This window comes from Hevea brasiliensis, chromosome 2 (assembly GCF_030052815.1).
Source record: "Hevea brasiliensis isolate MT/VB/25A 57/8 chromosome 2, ASM3005281v1, whole genome shotgun sequence".
Taxonomy (NCBI): Eukaryota; Viridiplantae; Streptophyta; class Magnoliopsida; order Malpighiales; family Euphorbiaceae; genus Hevea; species Hevea brasiliensis.
Window position 1 is genome coordinate 107,903,250 of NC_079494.1, and position 1,977 is coordinate 107,905,226.

The 1,977-nt window shown below is 34.5% G+C and overlaps 1 protein-coding gene across 1 annotated transcript; it reads left to right on the forward strand.

Annotated features, from left to right (window-relative positions):
- Nucleotides 1-791: 791 nt before the first annotated feature.
- Nucleotides 792-1,596, forward strand: LOC110654184 (MLP-like protein 423). The gene is made up of 2 exons (XM_021810088.2): nt 792-1,052; nt 1,148-1,596. Exons 1-2 carry the CDS (start codon nt 809-811, stop codon nt 1,426-1,428), a joined length of 525 nt encoding a protein of 174 aa, XP_021665780.1. The 5' UTR covers nt 792-808; the 3' UTR covers nt 1,429-1,596.
- Nucleotides 1,597-1,977: the final 381 nt, after the last annotated feature.

The window sequence follows — 1,977 nt, forward strand, 5'->3', positions numbered from 1 at the left end:
AAATGCTCTTTTGGAATATTAGCACTTCAATTCAAGCCCTTGTTTTGATGACAACGGATATTAGATGTTAATATCCTCTTAATTTAGCACTTTAAAAATAAATTACTCTTGTCCATAGCCGTGGCTCTAAAATTATAAAATTTTAACTTTTAATTTTAATTAAAATTAAATAAAAAATAAATAAAATGACCCTTAAATGCAAATAAAAGCATCTACTTAACCCCAATTCTTAGCTGCTTCTATTGTTTTATCAATGAATGCTTAATACCCTTGTCAATAAAATGTTAGGAGTTTATCTATCATTCTTACACATTTAAAGGAAGAGATAAAATGTGTTTGCTGGATTTTTTGTTATATTTTTTCTCTGTTGGGTGAGAAATTAATGGGTGTGTAGAGAGTTGGGGATTAGGTTTCAAATCTTCCCACCACCAAGTGAGTGATAAATTGATAATATATATCTTATTGATGGATTTAGATTGTCATCCTGTGAGCCATGAATTGTTTGCTTGTTTGTCAACAACTAATGTACGCTATTTATTAAAAAAAAAAAATCATCAGCAAGAGTTATCGATGAATTCAATAAAAAAAGAAAAGTATACCCACATTCAAGGCCTGAAAAATGTCACTGGCAATTAATTTGGTGAAAATATGCTACACGAGACCGCTGTAAAAGAATTTATTTGATTGGGCCCATTTCTCGCCCAAGTCAGTGGCAGTTGAACTTGCTTTCAATGAATTGAAGGCACCCATCCAAAGCCCAAAGCTCTACAATCAGTATTATAAATAAGTAAATGTGAAGGTCTCTAAAATGCAAGTGATCGATCCCTCTCTTGTTCATCTAATTTCTTTTGTGCATCATCCCAATATGGCCTCTAGTGGAAAGCTTGATGTAGAAGTTCATATCAAGTCTTCTCCAGATAAGTTCTGGAATAGCATTAGGAACTCCACAACTCTCTTCCCTAAGGTCTTTCCTGACCAATACAAGAACATTCAAGTACTCGAGGGCGATGGAAAGGCTCCTGGTACTGTTCGCCTCTTCACTTATGCTGAAGGTATAGCTTTCAATTCTTGAATGTGGACTCTTCTCTTGGATTATAAAGATTCAATTTTAATTATATTACTGAAAGTGGGTTGTTTGATTTTCCAGGTTCTCCGCTTGTTAAGGTATCGAAAGAGAGGATCGATGTTGTTGACGAAGCAACTAAGCACGTCGCTTACAGTGTGATTGAAGGTGACCTCCTGAAATTCTACAAGATCTTCAAGGGCTTCATATTTGTTTGTCCAAAGGAAAATGGTGAAAGCTTGGTGAAATGGAGCTGTGAGTATGAGAAGGCGAGCGACGATGTTGAAGTCCCACACGTGATTAAGGATTTTGTAGTAAAGAACTTCAAGGAGGTGGATGAATATATTCAGGATCAGAAGGCTTAGATGCGCCTAGTGCACATTGAGTTATATATACATACTCCAGTGAATAATGCGGAGCAGCAGCTCTGCTTTATATTTTCTATTAATTTGCTACTCGGATTATGGCTTTTGTTAGTTGTTGCAACATCATTTGTTCTGCATTAATTAGTAATTGGATGTTATTATCCTCAACTTCATATTTTTGGCACATGGATGGCAAGAGGAAAGGACAGTAATTAAAATATTGGTCAGAGCATGCATGACAGCTCAAATACATTGATGACATAAAAAATTTTTTTATTTAAATTCGATTTATTATAAATTGAAGATATAAATATATGAAGGCCATGACTTAAAAAATGTATTCCACCATGTATCATGCTTTGAATCATAATGAATTAGATTTAGATATGAAAAATTCTGAGACAAATTACCACCACATGATGAGGGATGTCCATGAATCATAAAAAAAATTATGTACTGAAGAAGGGAAAGGGGTCATAAAAGAATGGGGTCCGTTTGGATTAAAACAGAACTTGTTTCAGCCACAAGGTCAATGAGCCATCACATTCA